Source organism: Simochromis diagramma, unplaced genomic scaffold, assembly GCF_900408965.1.
Source record: "Simochromis diagramma unplaced genomic scaffold, fSimDia1.1 OVJJ01000618.1, whole genome shotgun sequence".
NCBI lineage: Eukaryota > Metazoa > Chordata > Actinopteri > Cichliformes > Cichlidae > Simochromis > Simochromis diagramma.
Window position 1 is genome coordinate 4,184,615 of NW_024387423.1, and position 22,712 is coordinate 4,207,326.

A 22,712-nucleotide genomic window follows, 5' to 3' on the forward strand; every position below is an offset into this window, starting at 1 on the left:
GTTTCCAAAGAAGACAACACAAAACAAAACATGCATACGCACATATTTGAAATTAACTGTGTTTATATTTTAGCCTCCAGTGTAAGTTCATCTAGCCAGACAGTATGGATAACATACCAGAAGCTACATGTGCACCTATGGAATATATGTAAGGCTGTTGCAATGTTAAAATAATTAGCAAGTGTAGTTTTGCTACTGCTGCAGCTGCTGTTTGGAATTTTCCTTAAGTATAAATGTTTTGTCCAGAGGGTAAAACTGTGTCCAGGAACTTGGTTTGACCAAGTGCCATGATGTAAAATATTGAAGAGAAATGCAGACACTAACATGGATTCCTAGAGCAAACAAACCTTGTTATGTGGCTGTGACAGAATTTATTTTGAATAAGTTAACAAGTTGGAGAAACAGTTAATTTAATATGAAAAGTCAAAGCTATTTACATGCCCTGGACACTTTATTAGGTTCCCTATGCTAGTACTGGATTGGCCTCAATTCTTCATGGTACGAACTTCAATAAGGTGCTGGAGAAGTCACACAGTTGCTGCAGATTTGTCAGCTGCACATCCATGAGGGTGCCACCACATCCCAACGGTGATCTATTGGATTGAGATCTGGTGACTGTGGAGGCCAGTTGAGGCCAGTGATCTCACTGCCGTTTTCAAAAAACCTGTTGGAGCTGATTTGCGGCATGGTGCGTTACCCTACTGCCATCAGGAGATGGGTACACTGTCATCACAAAGGGATGAACGTGGTCAGCAACAATAGTCAGGTAGGCTGTAGCATTTAAATGATGCTTAGTTGGGATTAAGCGGGTCCGAGTGAAAATATCCCCTGATATCATTACACAGTCAACACCAGCCTGAACCACTGATACAAGGTAGGCTAAATCCGTGTTTCCACGTTGTTTGTGCCGAATTCTGCCCCTAATATCTGTATGTTGAAGAAAAATTCAAGACTTATCAGACCAGGGAATGTTTTACCAATCAGCTGTTGTCACGTTTGGTGAGCATGTGCCTCAGTGTTTGTGTGGCCTCAGTTTCCTGTTTTTTGAGCTGGCAGGAGTGGTGCTTGGTGTGGCTTCTACTTCTGTTTGCCCATTCTCCCATAAACTCAAGGTATTATCACTCAATATTCACATTTTTTTAGATAATTCACTGTAAACCCTCAATTTGAACTTCAGCAGGTTATCTTGACCATGTCTACATGGCTAAATGCACTGAGTGGCTGCCATCTGAATGGGTGATTGGTATTTTTCTCCTGCAGTCCCGAGACATGTATATTCGTTTAGATGCTGATTCTATATTGGCCGTAGTGCATTAACGAGCTGTTGAACAGGTCTACCTGTGAAAGTGGGCACCGAGTACATCGGCACAAAAGACTTTGAATGGTTAACATAATGTGGTGTAAGTGGTTTGTTTTTGTAATTTATAATAAGCAAACATGGAGTATTTTTTCCTCCCCTTCGTTTGAATAGTTGGTTAACATTTTACTACTAAAGGCAAAGCTGACATTTGATATACTGAAGCGAGTCTGTTCAGGACACTGTCATGTGGTTATAAAGGCATTAGCACAAACTAAAACCCAGATTGTGACCTTTGATACTTGATGTGCAACTATTACACTGAATACTTTGTTTCATTTGGTCCTGTTGCACACTGTAGCTATGGAAATGGTGTAGTCATGGTAACTGGTTAAAACCACTTAGGTTAAAGCTAGGATTAGGTTAAGGCGATATAATTTAAGTTGAGGTTTAGCAACCAAACAGTTTATTTAAGTGTGGAGTAAGCCACTGGTCATGGTCAAATAACACAAACTGTAGCCTTAAAGTGAAAACCCTTCTCAGTATAATATTTCCTGGAAGAGCTGGATATTGAACCGAAGTCTGAAGTCTGAAGACAGATGTAAATACTCATCCATCACCCAAACCACAACGCCATTACTTTCTATCACACTGTTTTCATGTCAAACAAATGTTGAACTCATTTTGTTGAGGGAGTATCCTCTTTTCGTGGAAAGAAGAAGTGTGTGTCTTGGTTTTTGGGTGGCATGGTGGTGCAGTGATTAGCACTGTGCCACAGCAGAAAGATGGCTGTGGGTTCAACTTTGTGCCTTCGTAGGTTTTCTCTGGGTGATTCAGTTTCTTGCCACAGTCCCAAGATATGTGTGTTCAGTTAAGTGACGATCCTGCAAGATAGATGAAGTACTGCATGAATTTGGATTGCAGTGTAAAGTGCTCTAAGCATTCTAAAAAGATGATTTTCCAGTTTTCAACAAATCCCATAATCATGCTTTTCTACATAAATAGTTTAAGAGATAATGTTTGGTCACAAGTTGTATCAATATGTTAGAGTAAAACAAGAATTGTATCGAGAAGTACTCCACCTACAGGTCAACTGTGAGCTCACCTTTATCCTGTTAGATGCATTAGAATAAATCTATAGGTTTTAACATGACGTTTTCAGGTCAGTTCAAAGAAATATTTTGCCCAGTTTCTAGTACTTTCTAACAGTTTTAAGATATTTGCTTCTGCCATGGAAAGAGTAGGAAATGGCAGGTAGCTCTTGAGCTCACTGGGGAACAAGTGCACAAATAACTTTATATCCAGTGTGCTTTACTGAGCTCCTCACAACTCTTTTCAGAAACTCTCCAAATCCTTTAGGTTTCTTGGCTGCTGCTTGGCAACTCAAAGCTTTAGCTCCTGTTATGACCCAGGTCATTGTTGCCGTGTGGTGCTGTTACTCGCCACACCATGCGGGGGCATTGTTTGTACTCTGTGATGTCTGTTATGTAAGTTTCCAGGTGGAGGCTGACCATTGGTGGAAGAGGGAATGAGGCCAGCTACAAATTGGGACCTGACTGGGCCGGCAGTGTCTCCTACCAATCTGGACATGGTAGCTGTAGGGGTGGGAAGCCGTTTCTTTTACAACCTTTTTCTCCTGTTTCGGGTAGGGAAACGGGTTTTGAGGTTTGTATTTTCTTTTGGGGTTGATTCACTATAGGTAAGTTCTGATTCCTTTCCAGTGTGTTTTGTTTGTTGTTTTGGCCATGCCCACCCTGACGCTCGCTACCTGTCAAGTTAATAAAACGACTAGTAAAGCTGTGGCTGTGTGATTTACTTCTTTTTATTATTTTTCTTGTGTTGCACTCCAGCCCCCCCAGGCCAGTGTGTAACACTCCCTCCACAGATTTCCTATAGGACTCAGGTCTGGAGACTGGCCAGGCCACTCCATGGACTTGATGTGTTTCTTCTTTAGCCACTCCTTTCTTGACCTGGCGGTGTGTTTTGCAACATTGTCATCCATGACTCATCTTCAGAGTTCTGACTAAAATGAAGGAGGTTGTCATCCATAATAACACAGTGAATGGCCATGTTAACTGGCTCCTCGGTGTGGTGAAGTCATCCTCTAACTTAAGCAAAACAAACACCTCCATGCTTGACTGTAGAGATGATGTTCATTGGTTCATACTCAGCAATTCTGAATAATCGCACCAACAGGTTTTATCTTCTCACCAAGGTTCTTCTCACCTTTCTCCCCGATATCCCTGTTTTTTCTTGCCCATGATGGTTGAGAGGCTGGAATGGAAATAACTGATTCTGTGTACAGTTGTGTATTATACGAAGAATGATGAATTGATTGATTGCAATCTTTGTGCCTGATAGGCATACAGCCAATCTGTGACAGCCAAAACGCCGCCTGGGTTATAAGGGATCAAATGCTTATTCGACTCAGTGACATCGAAATCTGTTTTTCCAGTCTGATGTAAGAGAAGAATAGAAATTGAGGTACTAGTGTGTTGCTGGCCATGTGCAGACTAAAGTGTCTAGATGGCACAGGTAACCGCCATTACACCCACATAATTAATTATCGATATAGTCCCAGTAGTTTGTATGTTATATCTTGTCAATATACAGGTGAGTGTTTTTAAATTTCGACTAACAAATTGAAGGTTTTGACAGCACTACTGATTAACGCTCATAGTTGACTACTTGGAAAATGCTGAGACAAATTGAAACATGACTTTAATTCATTCCATGTGAAGACTCAATAACAGTGAAAATGAACTGAGTCACTTCCTCTGAAATGTGACATCATAAAAACAAGTAGATGCACTGCCTTCGGTTGTCACTGTCTGTTGTGTGCTGCTTTCCTGGGAAAAGGGCTTTTTCTATGCCCCAATCTGCAGTAAATACCAGGAAATACATGCAGCCAGTAATGGCACTCATGCTCTGCAGTAAATTAATGTGGTTCAGAGGTTACGTAAATGTTTTATATACTTGGAGATGCTGTTGACCGATTTGTCAGTGACACACGTGTGGGCAGTGTATGCTACTGCTGCTGCTTTAAAATGCTAATGGTGGTGCCAGTGTTGTAAACAGGGCTGTAAGCAGCAGAGAGAAGAAGGCTGTTTTGTGGTGTGGTTACCATTTTGGAGTCAACCCTCAATCCAGGAGTGTGAATCACATTCTTAATTAGAGAACGTAATCGAAACCACGTGTAAATAATTAGCCTTCGGGGTAGCAGGGCTGTTCTGATGTATATGAGTCTGTATTTTACATCCCATAAGTTGCCTGAAACAGTCCAACAGACAAGTCCACGCAGACTGAAAGGGTAATTAATAAGTGAAGACATAAACACGCACACACAAAAAGAAGTTCTGCCTCTTTACTGATGCATTGTCTCATAAGTGTTGTTTTTGAAAGGCAAGCAGCTGTTTTAAGTAAAAAGCCTTCAATGTCTCTCCATCCATTCATTATACATGCACCGCACATGTCATGGTCTACGGTGGGTGGCTGGAGTTTCCATTAGGCTCCTGAACTGACCTGGGATCCGCCCCTGGGCAGGGCCAACTCCAGCTCCTGCTCACCTGGAGCCTATTGCAGGCAATCAAGCCAGGGGGATTTAAACCACACATCGATGTTCACCCACTGCCAGTTCGTCGTCAACCCATGTTGGTAACAGGTCTTGTGCTTCAAATTCTCGCTGTGATTTATCTTACTAACAAAGACTCTTTTGTACTACAGTTGCTGTACCCACCCTGGCTCACACTCCACCTCCGGACTCGGGATACCTAGTGATCATCCTGGAAATCCCTCTGTGCCTCACCTGCCTGCCCTCCTGCCATCACACTCCATCTGGAGCCCCGGATCTCAGGTCAGCCTTTCCACGCCACTCAGCCTCCCCTGGATCTTCATCACCCCCCTCTCAAACACTCCAGGTCCCTAACTGCAAGTAAGAATTGCTGCTCTTATACTGGCCACTTCTGAGCTGCCTTCACTACCTGCCTAACTCCTATATCCTCTTCCCTCAGTGTGACTGTTCCCCACTCAGCTCCGTTCCGCTTCTCAGGCATCAAGCCGAGCAGCAGATGGACAAAGTTAGCAACCATGTTGTGAACATAATGGAACATTTAGCCTTTAAATAGCTAATTATTTCCATTAGGAGCTGATGAGAACTTAAATCTACATAGAAGGGAAAAGTGGAAATTGATCTTTGGCTCATCAGGTAGAGACATAAAAGTAACCTTTCTATACTTTTCTATCTTATTGAGGGTCAGAGACTAAATGGACGCCTCTGAATCTATTTATCCATTGTTTTACATGCTAACTGCTGCTGTTCGGGGTCACAGGGGGCTAAAGCCTGTCCCAGCTGTCACTGGGCAACAGCTGGGATACACCCTGGAAATGTGGCTATTCTATCAAGGGGCGTGACCACACATGATTTTCTTTCACAATCCTGGCCTTGGTTGTCTCTTTTGAACTTTCACTGAGCAATCCAACATGCTAGCAAGTTATGGTCAGCGACACCAAAATCCAGAGCCATAAAATAGCTCATTTACCAAAGCGCCCCTCTCTTAACATCATTAAATTCCTTCGCAGAAACGATACAGGGTTGGAAGCTTAAAGCAAACCGTGGCAGAAGCTAAGAGAAACTGATATCAAGCATGTGAGGTCTTAAATATTTTCAAGCGTGTGTGTGTGTGTGTGTGTGTGGTTTAAACTTCCTTTCAAAGATAACCCAAGAGAAACAAACATCACAATCAACAGCAAAAAAGTGATTAATGACTGTGACTGCTCCAAGAGTGCATCAGGTCCATGTTATTTTCTTTGAAGACTACAGCTTTTCCAGCAGTTGAAATAATTTGTATTTTTATCGTAAAGCCAATACTGGATACATTTGAAAGACTTTTGTCTCTAAATACAAATAACATTATTTTTTAAAAAAGGGCTTCCAACAATAAAACACAAAGCTTTTTCACTTTGAATGCTTTTCAAAGTGACATCTAGCCAATCAGTCCCTCAGGGAACAACAGTCTGATTAAGATGAAGTTTTCTCTTTTGCTCTTTTTTGTTTTTATTCTACTTAAAGGACCTGAGCACACTGATGCCACTGATGAGTTGTTTTTTGTTAGGTTTTTTGATGAAGGACTAAAGACATTCCAGGAAGCATAATTCTTGAATAAGGAGATCTCCTTTTGTGCCAAGACATGTGGCTTGGACTACGCTCCCCTCCTAATTTGCAATCCCTCTTTGTTCCTTGCTCTGTCTCCTGCCTCTGCGTCTCCTATTAAGACTCATCCTCTAATTATTTGCCTTCTTTGATACTGTACTGTGTGTTGTCATCACATAGCAGCAAAATTGTGTAGGATACAAGCGGGCAAGAACCTGCGTGCATGCAGTATTTTCCATGTAAACCAAGTGTTTTCTGGTCTGAAGACACGGGACAAGAGAAAAAAGCGAGTCTACTCCCTTGTTCATGATAAGAAGGCAGTCTAGTCTCCTGTTTATTATTTCACACTGTGCAGTCGCCATTAGGGCCGAAAGATTTGCATTCATCTTTAATCGATATATATCAGGAAAAAATCACTTTCACTGGAACTATTTGTTCTGACTGAAGGTATTTACTTTTACACTTCCAAGAATGTTATTAGCACTTTTTTTCATTCAGGACCTTCGCAGTGTTATTGTGAGCTCTGGTTCATCTAATTTCCCTTCAGTAAATTAGAAGCAGTTGTTACTCCCCAGTGCTAGCCGAGCATGAGCAGAGATTTTTCTTGTATCAGTGAAAGTAATACCAAAGCAAAGCACAGGTGGCTCTCAGACGTTCCCATGATTCTACATTCTCTCTCCAAGAATGAAAATATCAACTGTTAGCATGTGCCAACCTCTAAGGGAGTGTTAAACCTCAATCAGAGGACTGAAGTGTTCGTTTCATTTTATTCCTAAAAGTTAATTCTGTTTATCTAGGCATAGGGTTTTCAGTAGGAGAAACATTTAATCACGTCACTTATCTGCGTGACTTTTTCCAGTCTCAGCTGATCAACGGTCACGGTTGATCAGCTGTCAACGGTTACCTGGATAATTGAGCATGTATCAAGACATTGTACTTTATTCTTTACGGGGTACCCATGTATCTGTCCAAATGATGGTAAGATTTTTCACATGCAATTAAAAAGTTAAACCACATGCACAGGAATGCAGTACTCTGGTGAGTGTTGTTTGACATTTTGACAATTAACTGATAAGACTGTATAAACAAGTGTGTCTGTGTGTTCTACAAACAGCAGCACTGCTTTCTTCTGTCACTAATGCTAAGCTGATCCCTGCTCCTCGACCATCTGCTCCAAAAAGCCAAAAGGTTTGGATTTTCTGCAGCGGTCTGTGATGGTTGGGAGATGCCGCGGCTCTTGGTGCTCTGTGTGTTCGTAGCCATCTTCAGCTACGTTTCTGTTTCTATAGAGGTTTGCACCAGCTCCTTGATACCAGGAGCTAAAGGTAACGCACTGTGGCGCTGTTGTAAATGTGTGTGTTTGCATTTTGACTGGATGTCAGCTTGATTTGTAAATGTTTATCTTTGCATAATGAAGTCTAAAATGTTTTCAACCTAAAATCAACAGTACTCATGTACTTTGTACTCATGTTTGTTCATGATGTTGGAAACGTTGTTGTGTCCCAACGTTACAGGAGAGTGTTAGAGTGTGAGAGTGCAACGTTCTGAGGAAATACCCCCTAAATGTTTTATAGTTTAAAGAGCTGATGATAAAGCCACCAAGCATTAAATGTTCTAAAGTTTACTAGCTCACTGTCTGCTACCCCGCGGTCTTTTGGAGGGAATGCCTCCCTGTGTGTGTTTTCCATTTTATGATATCCAGTGGCTTGCTCCCCTGCTGATTGAGACAGACAGACCCTAATAAAACACAAAGCGAAGCTATGCTTTTTTTTTTCTCTTTTTTGCGCACTGTGCTGGAAAAAAACGAGAAAAAAAAAAAACGGCCTTTATTGTAAATGGAAGCCAGAGGCCCGTCTCTCAAGGAGCTGGCATGCAGAAACTGAGATTGTTAAGCTAAAAGGCAAAATTTTTTAAAGATTCTCTCATTGTGACAATAAAGGCCATTTATTAAATTGTTGAAGCTTTATTATATCCAAAACAAAGTCTGTTTTACAAAAGCAGCTTCTGAAATAAAGTTAAATTATGTTTGTGATGGGCAAAGGGAAGAGGCGTCTGTACCATCAGTTACACTTTCACAGGTTTCCAGAGAAGTTTCCCATTGTTCCATCGTGATATTGTGTATTTAGACAGCTGCCACAAACGCGAACAGATTATTTGTACAAGACTCATCCAGATACTACTCACCACAGAGGCAGTCTCTTGAGTTTGTGTAGACTCACATCTGTGTATTTCGGTGGGTGACAAATGCGCATTTTTCCCAGTTTTAGACCCCTCAAAAATGTCTTACGACTTATTTTAACCTTTTTCAACAAACACAGTTTTATTACATTTACTGGTATGTTGACTTCATCATTCTTATATAGATTTACGGGAATTTTTTATTTTTTATTTTTTTAGACGTAAAAAAGTGGGACGCTGCAGGCCCAGTTCTTGAAATTGAACGACAATAAACACCGAATTCTGACATTTTTGGGGAAATAACCTATCTTATTGCTACTGCGACATGTTAAATAGCAGATGAAAGATCTTCATTTGATTTGACACCTTAATCACACAAACCAGGCCTTTTGCTAATTTTATGCTACATGGTTTCAGTTTAGTAGTCCACAAAATTAAATATTTACGCAGACTGTATCACTTGACCGTGCAGTGATTTAGCTTGAAAATGTCTACACAGCCGACCGAGCTGAATTATCAGTTTTCCTAAGTACTTCTGCCAGCCTAATAGAAGCAGACTCTAAGCAGAGTCCTTCTTTCTAAGCCCAGCATTTAACAAGATATAAACTGCTGCCTGCATCAACAACTGAGGCGAAATTACTGTTTTAATAGACATTCAGAAATCTCTTAAGATTTCATGCCAAGAGCCTTTTGATCCATGGTCCCGCCTCAAACATTTCTGCTACACCTCATTTGTGCTTTCAGCTCTAAAAAGGACTTTGTGCTATTAATACTTTTAAAGCACCGATGTCTCTAAAAATTATATTGGCTCGCCGAAGACTTATTAAAACAGAGTTATTTCTTCTTTATAAACATCCAAAGAGGATTCAGTCCATCTCCTTGTGATGATTAGAAACACTCTGCTACACTTACATTGAAACTTACACACAATCATTCACCAAAGCTCTTTGCTGAAGTGGTTTCTGACGTGCTGTTAGTGCTGATAATGGATCGCCACATTGATGGCCTTTTTGTTTACAATCTTTCTTTTCTAAAATGCAGGGGACCAAGGTGAGATTGGAGATGATGGAGATCAGGGGAAACTGGGGAAGAATGGACCACCAGGACTTCCAGGTATCCAGTATCCTTCTAGTCAAAAATGGCTAACCTGTAGGACAAAAACACGTAGACCCCGGTAATGTGTACACTCACAAAACGTGAAAGACATTTAGAAAGAAAAAAAAAAGGATTCATACAACTTTTTGTCCACGAGCGCAGTCCTCATTGAGCCAGTAAATAAACTGATGTGTAAAATCAGTGGGGTTCCCCTTTACCACCAGTATAACCCAAATAAAATCTAATTTGCTTTTCTATCAGAGTGCGGTTTAGGATGGTGTAACAGGCGAGCATCAGTATAATCACAATGACTCCACGTCTGCCTTAATGGCACTCAGACACTCAGTTAACAGGTGCAGGCGACTGCTTCCTTCCTGATATTTTCATTGTAGCTGCTCACCATTCATCTGGTAAGTGTGCACACAGAGGCAAATGGAGCTGACTGCAGTACTTTTTAGTCATACGCTTGCTAACAAATACAAAAATGTGACTCTTATACTTAGTACAATTTTCCAAGTCTAACAAACGTGACACAATGCTCTTTGAAAAAAATTCCATTTGTATTTAAAACCTCTAAAAAAAAAATCGAATTGGCAGGTTTTCAAATCACATACTGTAAAATAGTTTTTCCAAACTCACTTCTCAGAATTCTTTTTTTTATTATTTTGAATAGATGTAAATACAAGAAAACCCCCAGCTTCTTCATTAGCATGTTTCCTTTAGGTATTGCAGTGGGGTAGAACAGCTGAAGGTTAAAAAGAAGAGAAAAAGTGATGAGTGCCATAAGTGTACATCTATATAATCACACCTAGGAAATAAAAAAATTAAGTCTGGCTTCACCAGTCTCTTTTTAAAAAAAAGTTAATTTTCCTTGCTTGTCTAATATGAACAAACATAGCTAGTAACAAAACCACCCAGTGTGCAGCTTTTGCATTTCCCTGCTGTTGCAGCTTGCCTCCCTTTGCTGTGGTGTGAGCTGCACTGTGCCACAGACAAACAGCACTGCACTGACATGACATCTGTATATCTGTGGAGGAAGCAGATCTGTAAATTGCTGCTGAAGAAAGCAGGGGTTTTCACAAGGTTTTTTTTTCCAGCTGAGCTGATAGACATACACACAAATACCTGCTCACACATGCTTAAAAAAAAAAATACATGCAATGCACCATCCTGCACATGCCAGAGAGTACAAGACAATAGACACAGTTCACACGTGTGTAAATATAAATGCAATAAATATAGTGTCATGATCGTTTGTGTGCACACACCCAGCTTTTATTCTATAACGTCTCACAGAGCTCAGCACACATGTGCACGCTGCACACTAAAAACACTCTTCTTTTATCAGTGTGTGTGGGAGACGAATGCCAGGGCCGCTGGGGTCATTTTCAAAAGTGCAGAAAGCACGTGCACGTGAAACTCTTTCAACTTTTCAACTTTGCGGATATTATTCAACGATATAGAAAAGCCAGTCATTATGGTTTCTATCCCTGTATGCTTACTGTAGGCATGAAAGCAGGTTTCTGTGATGATTCTGTAACTGTAGTATGTCAGCAGCCTGACAGATGACGCATGTATTCCCTGTTTTAATTTAGGCAGTTTTACAGGAAACAGTTGCTTAATTTTGGAATGTTAAATGGGAATATGTGACTGCTAATGCTCCTGTGGGCAACAAAAACAGTTTGTTGCTCCAAGCTTATTAACAACAACAAACTGTTGTGCTGGACTTGTACATTTTTTAGCTTGAATCGAAACTATAACTGAGGTTGAAATCTTTGCATTATAGACCAAAAAAAGTGGAAGAGCATGTCCAGTGCAAGGTTTTTAGAGCCAGTATCAACAGACAGTTTAAATACAGTATGTCTATAACCTAGTGAGGCGTTACGAGTCTCTGGTTCGTGTGTGCTGCACAGGGTGCCAGACAAGCCATGAGATGACACACTTCTATTTTTCCATTATGTATTGGCTGATATATCGCTCTGGCTCAAAACTATGGTGTTATATGAGGATCTTAGATCTTGTGCACTTTTAGGTAGCTAGAAGTGCACAACAGAACAACCTTATTTTCATGTTCCATCTCTCTATTAATCTCTACTAAACAGAAATGTCAAAAATGAGACTCCACTTCTGCAACTGTGCAAGCAACATTTAGTCAATACACTGATTTAAGATCATTTTAGAAACCAAACGCATTTTATTTTTGTTGTATTATGGCTACAGCTAGTTGCTTAGTTCAAGGGTGTTTTGAAATGACTGAAGGCTTTATTTAAATTGCCTTAGGCCCCAAGGCTTCGCCTCCTTTATCCTCCAGCAGCTGGAGATTCCAGACGTTAAACCAGTTGGGGTGGTTGGCCATTAAAAGTGATAGGAAGGACCGTTATCTGAACGTTGAGATAGGCCGTTTAACTGGCAAGCGTAAGCACTGCTAAAACATTATTCACCTGTTGCAGATGGAATAACAAAAGACCACCAGATTAACTTTCTTCGTGTGGCAACAAAACAAACACGTATAATCACTTCTTGTCGTCACTTGTCACTTCAGTGTTGTTGAAGCATTCACTTTGTGAGTGTGCTTCTCGGGCGCTTTCGTGCAGAATTTTCCTAATTTAAAAGAAAAAAATAAATAAAAATCGCACCCTTGTGTGAGCAAATTTTTCCCAGCGACCTCACACAATCCATAAGAACTCATGCCTTCTGCCAACACTTCTCACAAATCACCGAGTCGAAAATCAACATGCGCAAGCGGGACATGTGAAATATTAGTGAATAGCTGGCTGTACGTGTGTGTGTGGCAAATCCCTCTAATAGTGGCAGGCTTCTCCAATGCGTCACTTAGTATTTCGAACGCCATCAATTTTCAGTTGAATAGTTTCCTGAGGAAACACTCATTCAGGGGCTGGCAGAGAGCCTCGGTCTGCTAGTTTTCCCATGCGCATACACACACACACACACACACACACACAGCCTTTTAGTTTAATGTTCGCCATTTAGGATACATTTTTAAGGCACCCTCCAAAATCATGCACACTCCTGAGTTCTTCTAAAGACAAACAAAACAGTAAGCCAGGCAGTGGTAATCAGATTACAGTGTATGTCAATCCATTACTATCACTTTGTTTTTTAGATTAAAAAAATAAAACGTATTAATACATGATTAAATAAATAACAGTAAAAATGACACTAGAAATACATGCATTTAACAGACAGTGGATCCGACAGCAGTTTTTGCAGGGAGAGTCCTTAAAAGATTGAATGGCGTGGAATAGAGTTGCACAGATTATACAAAAGAAACTAAAATATAATGATACTAACACAAAAAGAAATTGATTATTATTAAAAGCGTAAATTAACACCATGATAATAACTGATTTTTCCAGTTTATGCTGACTTCGACCACATTTACAATATGTGAAGTTCCAACATGCACACATCCTCTACTTTTCTGGCATATGCAGACTATGTTGGACTGAAACAGCATTTTCAACACTTTTTCCAAATAATATTTCTTTATTCTGTCGCAAATACCTCCAAATCTCATCCTTCCTTTCTCCCGCAGGAGTGCCGGGGGAGTCGGGCCTTAAAGGAGAATTGGGCCACACAGGAAAGATTGGGCCTACTGGAGACAGAGGTACAACAAAGTCATTTTAATCTAAAGTTCAGGTTTGATGTGCAGTTTAACACAGTTTCCTGTCAGTCTCAGTGCTTCTCTAGTCCTGCCTCCTATATGTCCATCCATCTGCCTGAAACCATACTGTAAAACCTTACTATTGCATTACTCATTCAAGTGTAATATTTACAATAAAATAATAAATAACTAAGAACTAATAAAATGCATCAGGGGGTAATACTTAGTTCCTCAGTTTCCAAAAGCGAGAAAGATTAATGACCTTTCATTTTTCATTCGAGTGTATAAATTTGTTCTCGCTCCAGTGCCATTAAACATTTTGATAGGTAGCTGTGAGATTTCTGCAGACGCTTAATGACTTTCAAATTGTCTTTAAGAAAACATACGGCCTCCCGGATGCCCTCCTGAGATTTCACTGCCGCTCGCTCCCTAACAATGGTCTCAACTAAAACCCACATCACTACACTAACTGGCAGACTTAATTAGTCCCAAGACAAACACACAAGGAGAGTTTTTAAAAATTAAATCTGCTCATTATTGAGCTAACTAGACAGTTTCCACTAAAGGCTTGTATTTTTGTCCGTTTCTTTCACGTTTTAAGTTATCGCATCAAAAGATCCTGCAACATGATGTCATGCAGTTGCTCTGCCTGAAGTGGCTAAAACAGTTTCCATTGTAGTTTTTGTTTTTATGAGCAGTCATGTTCCCCTGTCTTTCTAGACATTCAGTTTCTCAGTATTCATTATGATTAATACGCTATTAGGAAAGTGGCTGTGTGTAAGTTATATCAGGCAAAGGAGTGAAGTCACAGCTTTGGATTTCATTGATGCTGAAAGCCCAAAACTCATAAAACACCTGAATAAAAACACTTGTTTTCAGGAACATGCCAACATAACAAGATCACAAGCTCAAATTCAGTTCGTGTTTGCAAGAATGTTGGCCGTGATACAGGAGCACTGAAGAAATTCAGTTCAGTTTCCACATGGGAAATTGGTGTTCATTCATAATATAAAAACATGATAAATGAACAGACATCGCTTTTATAATTGTAACTCCATGTATATGGATTCTTATCAGATTGTCTGCAGAGCTTACATCGTTTTTGGCCAAAAGAACAACTATATAAATCTACAGACTGTAAAACTGTGGAGTTACTGAGTTTATATGGAACAAAAAAGGCAACTAACTGCAGCTGGAGGACTGTTTGGGATGAATTCTACTGTATACTCCACTGAGACACTGGAAAGCCATATCAGGTCACATTTTACCATATTTACCCACTGTGTTTTTCTGTATTTTTTGCAAAGGAGCTCAAACAAGCTCAAATAAATCAAATCCATCAGTATGGCAAAACAACTGGTCAGATTACAGGTACAGTATTTCACTGTTCTGGCTGTTCCTCATTCAAAGCTAGGCCATTGTGATGTTTGTACTGCAACCCACTTCCCCAAAATTTGCAACTGCCATTTGGGTTATTTTCCACAATGAAACAACAGTGTGAGTGCAAATTCAGGACAAGATTTACACACAAACAGTAACATTTGATGATATCTCTCAATTAAAAATATATGTGGATGTTACTGTTATTTGGTATAAATTATCTTGTTGGAATAATTAATTGTGACCTAATGTTGGTCAAACTTCGACCATCTAGAAAGGTAAATAAATGGTAAATGGTCTGTATTTGTATAGCGCTTTACTTGGTCCTAAGGACCCCAAAGCGCTTTACACTATACGCAATCATCCACCCATTCACACACACATTCACACACTGGTGATGGCAAGCTACAAAGGCATGCGGCCCTGTTGAGTTTTCAATGTGTGATACAGCCATCTGGTGGTAGAACGTTGTAACTACATGACAAGGTCAACAGGAAGCTTCTACGAGGTTGAAATACAGCTAACAACAAAGGGTGCTATTAATGATTTTTGATTCTTCTGCAGGTGACAAGGGTGATAAAGGTGTAGATGGACCAGCTGGTTTAAAAGGGAAACCAGGTAACAGCATGCAGACACTGCCTCTCGTTTTAAGTCATACAGCCAAAACTAAAAAAGCTTTTTGCATGAGTCCTGTGAAAAACTAAGTACATTCCTACTGATCCCAGAGGAATTATTAGAGTAAAAAGAGCTAGGTGCTGCTAATCAAAATGCACTTGATTAACTGGTCGTCACTTTTAACACTGATGTCAGTTTGCTGGTCTGGAGCGCTCAGATGTTTGGTAACACAATGACACCCAGTGGAGGTCAGAGCAAATTCACCCCAGTGTCACACCATGCAATTCTCAGAGACACTGAGCTACATCTCAGCCTCTACAGGTCTTGGTTAGCATGTTAAATGTTAAAGTTCATGATAGTATAATCACAAAAGACTGAACAGGTATGGTTGTTTCGGAAGGATTGTCAGGAGAATGTCTCTTCTCTCTAAGCTGCATCTAAACAAATCACAAAACTCGAGCACTGTCCTTTGGATGGACCAGCCCAAAGTGGAGATGTTTAGAGCATATCAGCACAAACACTCATACCAGCTATCAAGCACGGTGATGATTCGGATTTGTTTTGCAGCCACACGACCACGGCACCTTGCTGTCATTGAACTCATGCCTATGCCAAAGTATTCTGGAGTCAAATGTGAGGCCATCTGTCTGACAGCTAAAGTTTAGCCAAAAATGGGACAGTGATCTCAGGCACAGCAACAAATATCTATCAGGAGGGCTAAAAAAAGAACAGAACCAAGGTTCAATGGTCAAAGACCAGACCTCATCTGGGTTGAAATGCTGTGGCAGGACCTGAAGAGAGTTGTATGTAAATGAATACCCCGCCTACACAGTGAAAAAGAGTGGGCCAGAATTCCTCCACAGCCATGTGAGAGATGATCAAGTCATGCAGTAACTCCAAGTTATTGCTGCTGAAAGTGGTTGTGCAAAATACTGAATCACTGGAAATGAATCAGTAACTTGTTGTGGGTCAAATGATAAAGTCTTACTCATGCAGTTAAACAACCTTGAAAAAGAATGCTGCAGTATTTACTTAAACTGTCATGGTATGGGCCGTTAGACCCAGTGTTTTGTGTTTAATATTAGTATTTTCTTATGTTTTGGGTTAGTTCTTGTTTTCTTAGTTCCTAGGATTTGGGGTCTTGTGTTTAGTGTTGTGTTATAACCTGTGTCCTCCTCCGGTGCTCTGTTTGTGTCTCTGTGTTGGTAAAACAGTCTGTAAATTTCCTGTTTTACTTTGAAGGTCTGTGGCTCATCTTGCTCATTAGTTTCAGCTGTTTTCCTGTCATTTCCTGATTACTGTGCATGTGTCGGTTCGTCTGTGTTGGTTATTATTTCAGATCTCCTCATTAGTGTTCCCAGTTTAGGTTTTTAGTAATTTCTCGTGCCTCATTTCCTGTTTTTCACGTTGTAAATAAACGCTTACCTGCATCTAGCCGTCTCCTGAATATTGGGTCCTTTTTCTACAAACACCACACGACTGCTACCCCGGCCGTGACGAAAACTTTTAGCACACCCATAAGTGGATTTGATCTGGGAAACGGAGTTCAATAAACAACATTTAAACACATTACTAATGAATTCCTTCAAATTCCTTTCTGGGGAAAAAAAAAGTATTTGTTTGTGACTCTCAATCGGTTCTACTAGATGCTAATGGAGATTGTCCCTAAGGGAGCAATGCTGTAGAAAAGCATTTAATGATCCTTATTACAATCACTAGTCCTTGTACCAAGAAGCAGGTTCCACATTTGCCTAATTTTCTGACATCTTCTGACATTCAGACAAATATTCATCCGAGCTGTCCTAACCCCATTTGATCTATTAGGTACAATGTGTGACTGTGGGAGGTACAGGAAGGTGGTTGGACAGCTCGATATCAATGTAGGCAAGCTGGGGAATGCAGTCAAGTTTGTGAAGAACGGTAAGTCGCTATGTTTTCAATCTTTTACTAGACACTAGACGATGTCTTACCTTTAAAATTTAATAGAAGGAACTGAGACAGGTTTCTGTGTGAAAGAGCTTGTATCAAGTCTGGCCTCAAAACACCAAATCCTTTCTTCATTCAAGACTTACATTACACACTAGTCCCTTCATGTCTGTGCATCATCCTGCCACTTGACTTCTAATTTGGTTTCTGTGTTAAGAAGAAAAAATCAGAACAATGAAAACATGCCTTTAAACTTATGTCAGATGACCTTTAACCTTTGCACATGTCCTGCTCAGTGGTTCTAGGCTTGAGAGAAACAGAAGAGAGGTACTACCTGCTGGTGAAGGAGCCCAAGAGGTTTAGAGAGGCTTCAATGAACTGCAAGCTCAGAGGAGGCAACCTGGCCATGCCTAAAAGCACCAACATCAACCGTCTCATGGCAGACTATGTTAGTCAGGCAGGACTGACAAGAGTGTATATAGGAGTGCAGACTCAAACCAAGGGCATGGTAAGTGGTTTTGATAATATTAACTAGGTAGTAATTAGTAAGTCTAATGCTTTTTTGATACTTTTAATGTGGAAAAATAAAAGACGGTTGTGTAAAGTGTAAGAAGGACATATTTTAGGCTGTTGTGGGCAGTGTTGGTCAAAAACAGAGCAAAATTAGTTATCAAATGATGACAAACTGTTGTTGTTGTTTTTAATCTCTTCTCTATTTTCTAAAATCAGGACGGGAGCAGTCACGTTTATGCAGACTCCACCCCTCTGCAGGGTTTTGCATCTTGGAGCCAAGAGGAGGAGCTACAGCCCAACACAAACTCCAGCTGCGTGGAGCTGCTCAGCACTGGAACGTGGGCTCACGTGGAGTGTGAAGCCACCATGTTTTTCATCTGTGAGTTCCCGAAGAGCAGGAGAAGAAGAGGAGGAAGAGAGGCAGTTGCCTCGTCATCATCTTGACCTTGACCACTCACTGTACGTGTCAAGACAAGGATCAGACTCCTGAAAAAAACATTTATATTTCACATTTCCTGCAAATATGCAGACAATTTCAGTGATTGAGACTACTGTGTTCAAGTATATAAGAACCATTACCACCAACAAATCAGTAAAATTGTTCTAAAATTAACTAAAATTGGGTTTCTTCTTTTAATTTCTTTTTCTTTTACAGTTGTAGTGGCTTTCACTATCTGAGAAAATATGGGGCTCACTTTTACTGCAGTTTTTACCAATTCTGTGGCACTGCATCGGTATCATTGAAGGCTGCGGCTGTACTGAAAAATTTATATCAGGGTTCAAGAGGTTGGTTTAAGCAATTAGATTAGAGTAAAACGGTCTTGTGCTTAAGCACACAGGATTATCGTGCTATTTCACACAGAGTTACTCACAACTCCAAAGTAAATTAAAGTTTACTAAACGTCTATAAGAGATTTACAACTGCTGTACCCTGCTGCTCAATTACAAGTGTCCAGAAGTACAAAGAATATACGAAGAAAAACTGAGTAAGAAAACATGATTAGCAAGGAATGTAACCTTGAGTGTTCTGAAATATGTATTTATTGGTGCATAAGGAAAATTGAAATAGACAAAGGAAATAAAGGGACAAAGTATATAAAGGTTTCAGATTATATTGTTCTTATTTAGGATGTCCCTTATATATTCTGATGATATTTCGTGGCATGTGAAACAGTGTAAAGTATTTGTAAGCGATCCAAAAATAATAATTGGTTAATTAAAAATCTAATAGCTTGTGTTGCTCTGACAGAAATACTGAAGATCTATGAACATTTATTTTTGAAAATGTGCCATTATGCTGCTTTTTCTGGGTAAAGGCTAGCAATGAAAAACTTGTGATACAGCCTTATCATAAAACAGTCGTCTTCAAAATCTTTGAACTGCATCTTCATGAATGCAATTCCATATTACTCTGTTAGATAAATCTATTACTTTGTTCTGATACACGGAGGTTATGATATATGCCAGTGTATTTGAGAGGTAGCCAAGAGGGTTTGGTTTGTTTTCTTTTGTTTTGTTTTTTTTTGGGGGGGGGGGTTACCCCTGCTTGAACCCTGACAGTTGTTTCAAAATTACAAATACATTTGTACCTTCTTTAGGTACAGTTTGCTGGTCAGCGTGGATAGAGTTCAACCACAAGTGGTACTAGAAATGGAGCAAACTAAAACCTGAAACTAACTCACATGAACAGAGGGCAAGTGGAAGTGGGTGGATCAAACTGACCTGGCAGATGATGGATTCTGTGGTAGCGGGGAGCTGAATAGTGCTGGATACGGGGACTGTGCTGAGATCTCGGGTAAAACCAGCAAATGAGAGGATCTTTAGTGGAACTGAATTACCATGTTTTTGTGAGAATCAAGGTCCAGTGGATCTTAGGAGTTTATCCGCTTGATTTAGCCTACTGATTCCCCAATGTCAACATCCCTCCATCAGACAATCATTATTTCAGACATTTTAGTTGATTTCACTATAAAAGAACAAAGAAGAAGAATAAAACACCACACATACAAACACGCATATATTTTAAAAATATCCCAGTAATTACAAAACAAATGAAAAAATAGTTCCAGTGTTTCCAAAAGCAGGAGAAATATCTTGAATCCAGTCATTCAGACATAAATTAAAAAGTCAAATTTCTCAACAATGTGGGAGATTCACAGTCACAAACACATGGCTTGCACATGTTCACCTTGTGTTTCACTTTTGAACTACTGTAAGTGCACCTCAAAAATGCTGCAAAACATGGAATACCATATCCTTTAAAAAGACCTATTTTAACATAACTGTCATGGCTAACTGGGGTGAGCCGTGTGGAGCAAATAAATGAGGACCCAAGAGCAGGCACTCGCTGAGATGCGAAGGAGGTTTATTGCAAAATCAAACACAAGGTGAAAATGGCAAAACGGAACTAAAGATAATGCATACTGGGGGAAACTAAACAGCAGGGCTATAGGAGTCTGGGCCTGTTGTAACGGCAACAGTCTGGGTTAATTGTAACAATAATGCAAATGTTACAACTTACACCACTATTACTTTAACTGTTTTCTTTGAATTGCAGTATGTCGAGGTCGTGGAAGAGAAAGACTGACCGAGGGGTGCCTCTCAGTATTTTGGAGAGAGCATCAAATGATGTTAGAAATCAGGGAAAGCCCAACAGATCTGTGGCAAAATTGTATGGCATTTGCAATGTCAGTTTGCACTGATTTTGTAAAGAGAGGAAGAAGCTGGAAGAGCAGGGATCAAGGGGACTCCCACAGTAGGATACCATGGTGGAAAGATGGTCTTCACTGATAAATAAGAGAAAGAATTAACAGAATACCTGATGAGGGCTGCAGATGCATTTTATGGACTATCTCCACGTGAGGTAAGCAGATAGGAATTGATAAAGGATAAGGCAGGGAAAGGTTAGAAATTTGTAATAGTGGCAATTTAAAATATAGTATATTAGAAATGCAAACATATTTCGTGATTAAAATTACAGGTAAAAGAACTGACATACCAGCTTGCAGTGAAACATGGATGCAAATATCCAAAGTCATGGGACTAATTCTGGAGTGCTGGACCAGAATGGTTCTCAGCCTACATGAAAAGAAATCCAATTTTGTCCATTAGAAGTGCTGAGGCTACAAGTCTGGCACAGGCCACTAATTTTAATAAATACAATGTAGCAATGTTTTTCAAAAGATTTGATGAAGTTCTAAAGAGACACCTTAACTGCAAATGACATATGGAATACTGATGAGACTGGCATAACAACTGTGCAAACCCTAGACAGAGTGATTGCAAAATGTGGCACTAAACAAGTTGGGGCAATGAAATCAGCAGAGAAAGGTTCACTGGTCATCTTTGTATATGTGGTTAATGCCATTGGCAACACAATTCCTCCAATGTTTGTGTTCCCACGCATACGTTATGCAGTAATGGTAGTGGAAATAAATCAGGATGGATGCAAGAAACAGATTTCCTCATCTTTCTGAAGCACTTTGCAAACCACACCCAGGTCAGCCGTTTAAAAAAAGTAATTTTTCTCATGGACATCGCAATTCAATTGCGATGCTCACATTTCCCCCTCACTGCAGTCACAAACTCCAACCACTTGACAGGAGTGTTTATGGCCCACTGAAAAAGATGATGAAAAGTGCAAGTAATTGCTGGATGAGAATGAATCCAGGAAAGACCATGACAATATATGAAATACCAGGTCTTGTCAGAACTGCACTTCCAGCAGCAGCTACACCAAAGACTATACAAGCTGAATTCCAGTGCTATGGAATTTGGCTATACAATCCAAACATACTTGAGCAAAGTGACTTTGCTCCATCACAGGTCACAGATCGTCCTTCTCCAACTCTCCATACAGACATTTCTCCAGCTGACCAACAGTCCGCTCCTCTTGCGGCTCATCTCACCAGTCCTAGCTGATGACGAGACCATTCCTCCAGATCCTCACATCTGCAGTCTTCTAACTGAAGATATGCAAAAGCTGGACCAAGAAAAACCCTTTTAGCGGGAAGAAAAAGGAAACAAACAGCAAGACTCACTGATACACCAGTCAAGGTGGCCCTTGAAGCAGGCCACAGAAGGAGGAAAATACGTTTCCCAAAGAAGAGGCTGTGCCAGAAACAAGGCAAATCCACTCTGACAAACTTAAAACAATCCAAGCTTTTAACATCGCCAAAGAAAAATCTGAAAATGAAAAACACTGAACAGGACAACACAAATTCCTCAGACGCTGATGAGAATTTCTGTATTGTGTGCATGGAAAACTTCAATAACTCAAACCCCAAAGAAGCTTGGGTTAAGTGCCTGACCTGTACACTGTGGGCTCATGAGGACTGCACTCCAGGAGTGCCATACGTCTGTCACCACTGTGATTCTGATAGATTAGAAACTTGACACAAACACGCATAGTTCAGTTGATGAAGCTGGTTCAAAAGTTGGTGCAAGAGTTATAGGTTACAATGTCCACTGAGTCAATGAGGCCAAACTCAAAGAAAAATGGTAAATGGCCTGTATTTGTATAGCGCTTTACTAGTCCCTAAGGACCCCAAAGCGCTTAACACAACCAGTCATCCACCCATTCACACACTGGTGAAGCTACATTGTAGCCACAGCCACTCTGGGGCGCACTGACAGAGGCGAGGCTGCCAGACACTGGCGCCACCGGGCTCTCTGACCACCACCAGTATAGGCAACGAGTGAAGTGTCTTGCCCAAGGACACAACGACCGAGACTGTCCAAGCCGGGGCTCGAACCGGCAACCTTCCGATTACAAGGCAAACTCCCAACTCTTGAGCCACGATCAAAGGCCAACCAAAACTAATGAAATATTCAGTTGGTGAAAATTCCATAATTTGTCTTGTTGGAATATGTTCAGAAGCTCGATTTCTGCATTCTGTCACACACACATAGCTACATAAACATTTCTTTTCAGA

At 40.3% G+C, this 22,712-nt stretch overlaps 1 protein-coding gene across 1 annotated transcript; it reads left to right on the top strand.

Moving 5' to 3' along the window:
• The first annotated feature begins 7,540 nt into the window (after positions 1–7,540).
• Positions 7,541–19,088, top strand: colec10 (collectin sub-family member 10 (C-type lectin)). The gene is made up of 7 exons (XM_040013227.1): positions 7,541–7,771; positions 9,666–9,737; positions 13,276–13,347; positions 15,289–15,342; positions 17,164–17,259; positions 17,562–17,773; positions 17,995–19,088. Exons 1-7 carry the CDS (start codon positions 7,672–7,674, stop codon positions 18,220–18,222), a joined length of 834 nt encoding a protein of 277 aa, XP_039869161.1. The 5' UTR covers positions 7,541–7,671; the 3' UTR covers positions 18,223–19,088.
• Positions 19,089–22,712: the final 3,624 nt, after the last annotated feature.

Excerpts from the sequence above, each read along its gene's own strand:
- colec10 (XM_040013227.1), top strand. The coding sequence starts at position 7,672 with ATGCCGCGGCTCTTGGTGCTCTGTGTGTTCGTAGCCATCTTCAGCTAC. Across the intron at positions 7,772-9,665 it reads CTTGATACCAGGAGCTAAAG|GGGACCAAGGTGAGATTGGA; the intron begins GTAACGCACTGT and ends TCTAAAATGCAG. Across the intron at positions 17,774-17,994 it reads AGACTCAAACCAAGGGCATG|GACGGGAGCAGTCACGTTTA; the intron begins GTAAGTGGTTTT and ends TTCTAAAATCAG.